Source organism: Montipora foliosa, chromosome 1, assembly GCF_036669935.1.
Source record: "Montipora foliosa isolate CH-2021 chromosome 1, ASM3666993v2, whole genome shotgun sequence".
Taxonomy (NCBI): domain Eukaryota; kingdom Metazoa; phylum Cnidaria; class Anthozoa; order Scleractinia; family Acroporidae; genus Montipora; species Montipora foliosa.
Window position 1 is genome coordinate 49,352,985 of NC_090869.1, and position 2,500 is coordinate 49,355,484.

Here is a 2,500-nt window from a genome sequence, read left to right on the forward strand (position 1 = left end):
CGTCTCAGGTACATGTACCTAGGTATTTAGTGAGCCTTCCCTGATAATAATATGAATTTTAAATAGGATAACACCTATATGGGATACAGTACATTCATTTACAATCATATGTTATTTTTAGGTCTCCACTCTAGTTATCCTTCATGAAGAAGCTGAAGATGGCAAAGCTATGCCTGATTTGGCCATGCCAGTACAGGCTGTTGGAACAGCTGTTCAGAACCTGGTCAAGGTTGGTAGTTCTTCTTTAAATGGACAACATTCTCTTTTGGGAAGAAACAAAATAACTTATAAAAAAAGATAGGTACACTTTGCGTATGTATGGTAGTGCAGTAACTTGACACAGTGCTGTATTCCCAACTGAAGAGAAAGTTGTTAGCGCTAATACGACATGTACACAATATTGTTTTGGTATTGTAAATCATTATACATGAAGTGCCATGGTAGATGTCATATGTAAAAAGAACCCCGAGAAAAGGCATGGCTACTTGTAAAATACTGAACTCAGAGAGACTGAAGAAAATAAAATGGAATCAAATAGCATTGGCATCAAAGCTGACATGTTGATCTTTTCCAAGTTAAATTCTTTTTCACAGCAATAAGAGCAAGAATTTTTCGAATGAATAATATACAGTGTATGATCACCAAGACAGCTTTCACTGAAGTATTAACACTCCAAATCCAACTAAGCATTTTAAGTACATATTTTGTTAGCCTGCTTTATGCAAAACAAGTATTGATGCAAAAGTAAACAAGTAATATTGATACACAGTTTTTAGGAAGTGCAGAGAGATTTGATTTATCTGTTGAACGATGACATTCATCAGACCAATGCTGTAGTCTGTCTCGACAGCGTGGAACATCTTCTTTGAAAAAACAAAACAGAAAAACGTTAGAACTTCGCAGTGGCTTGAAATGGTTATTTCCACTTTATTATTCAACACATTGTGGCAATGTCCAAATGTGGTCATAAAGGTAAAGGTAAAGTCACTGCTTACGAGCTAGAAGGCCCATCAGGCTGGCGCTTATCTCCGGTTTCCGTACCCTGGATGGGATGCTAGTCCATCGCAGGGTTACCCCCAGCATTACGCCGGTACCCATATACACCTGGGTGGAGGGAGGCACCTTGAGAGTAAAGTGTCTTGCCCAAGAACACAACACAATGTCCCCGGCTAGGCCCCGAACCCGGACCACTCGATCTGGAGTCGAGCGCACTAGCCATGAGGCCACTGCGCCTCCCACATAGTGTGCTCAATATTGGCCTTGCATACTCAATGTATATCCTGCGATATACATAATTATGTGTGTTGCAGAGAAAAATGGTAGTTTTTCTGGCTTTTTTTCCCAATAAACGTAGAAAATTGTGCTTTGTCATCAATGTGTCGAATAATAAATCAATTATCCTGCTCAATCTTGCGGAATATCGCCTGATTTTAACCAACTTGGCCTATGGCCTCATCGGCTAGGTAGCAGATATTCCACGCGATTTCGTGGGATTATTGTTGAATACACTGTACGTAGCCTTTGTTTCCGTAGGGTTCGAAGCAAGAAAATAGATTTTAAGTGTCAAGAATTAAAAAATTGCGATCAGCAACAAAATTTGCAACAAAACACAACATAAATTTTGTGCCGCAAATATAATGAGTTGCCAGCATCAAAAAAGAACTGGTCTTTGGCCTGGTCGGGCAGGTAGCAGATATTCCACGCGATTTCGCAGGATTATTGTTAAAATAATACACTGTACATAGCCTTTGTTTCCGTAGGGTTCGAGGCAAGAAAATAGATTTTAAGTGTCAAGAATTAAAAAATTGCGATCAGCAACAAAATTTGCAACAAAAAACAACATAAATTTTGTGCCGCAAATATAATGAGTTGCCAGCATCAAAAAAGAATTTTGGGAGATTTTTTTCTACGTGTATGTCCAATTTTTCTCCTGTACTTTAGGCTGCACAAGTTAATTGCAAAATTGAAAACTGAGATCGATTTCAACGGCCTGCACCTTTTGTGTTACTAACAACTCGTGAAGCCAAGGATACATCTCTGACAAAAATCCAACTACAACTCTCTGACTACATCTATAAACACCAGGCTTAACATCCTGCCTGAGTCTACAAGGAATGGAAATAATAATAATGATGATGATAATAATAATAATAATAATAATAATAATAATAATAATAATAATAATAATAATCCATTTATAGTGGGTAATTTTCCACAAAAATGTTCAAATAAGCATGGCAGTCAGTGAAAAAGTAAGATCTAAGATTTAAATTTGAAATGCACAATACAATATTACAATAAAGTGTTACAATATCACAAATAAGGTCGCAATAGTAGCAAGTATGATAAATACTGTAGGAAACAGACGTTTTTAAAAGACATGTTTCGGCATGCTTATGCCATCGTCAGTTTAATGAGTTTTTAAGTTTGAACAGTTACAAAGTCTACGGGTAGATGAAAAAATTATTACAACTTGACGTAATACAAAAGCGGGTACTAT

General features: G+C 37.0%; 1 protein-coding gene across 2 annotated transcripts in view; it reads left to right on the plus strand.

Moving 5' to 3' along the window:
* Positions 1 to 2,500, plus strand: part of LOC138000089 (vinculin-like) — a 34,444-nt gene that overhangs the window by 4,353 nt on the left and 27,591 nt on the right. For both annotated transcript variants that reach the window (XM_068846250.1, XM_068846257.1), the window contains exon 2: positions 122 to 229. In XM_068846250.1, coding sequence (XP_068702351.1) covers positions 122 to 229 — 108 coding nt within the window. The remainder of the gene's footprint in view (positions 1 to 121; positions 230 to 2,500) is intronic.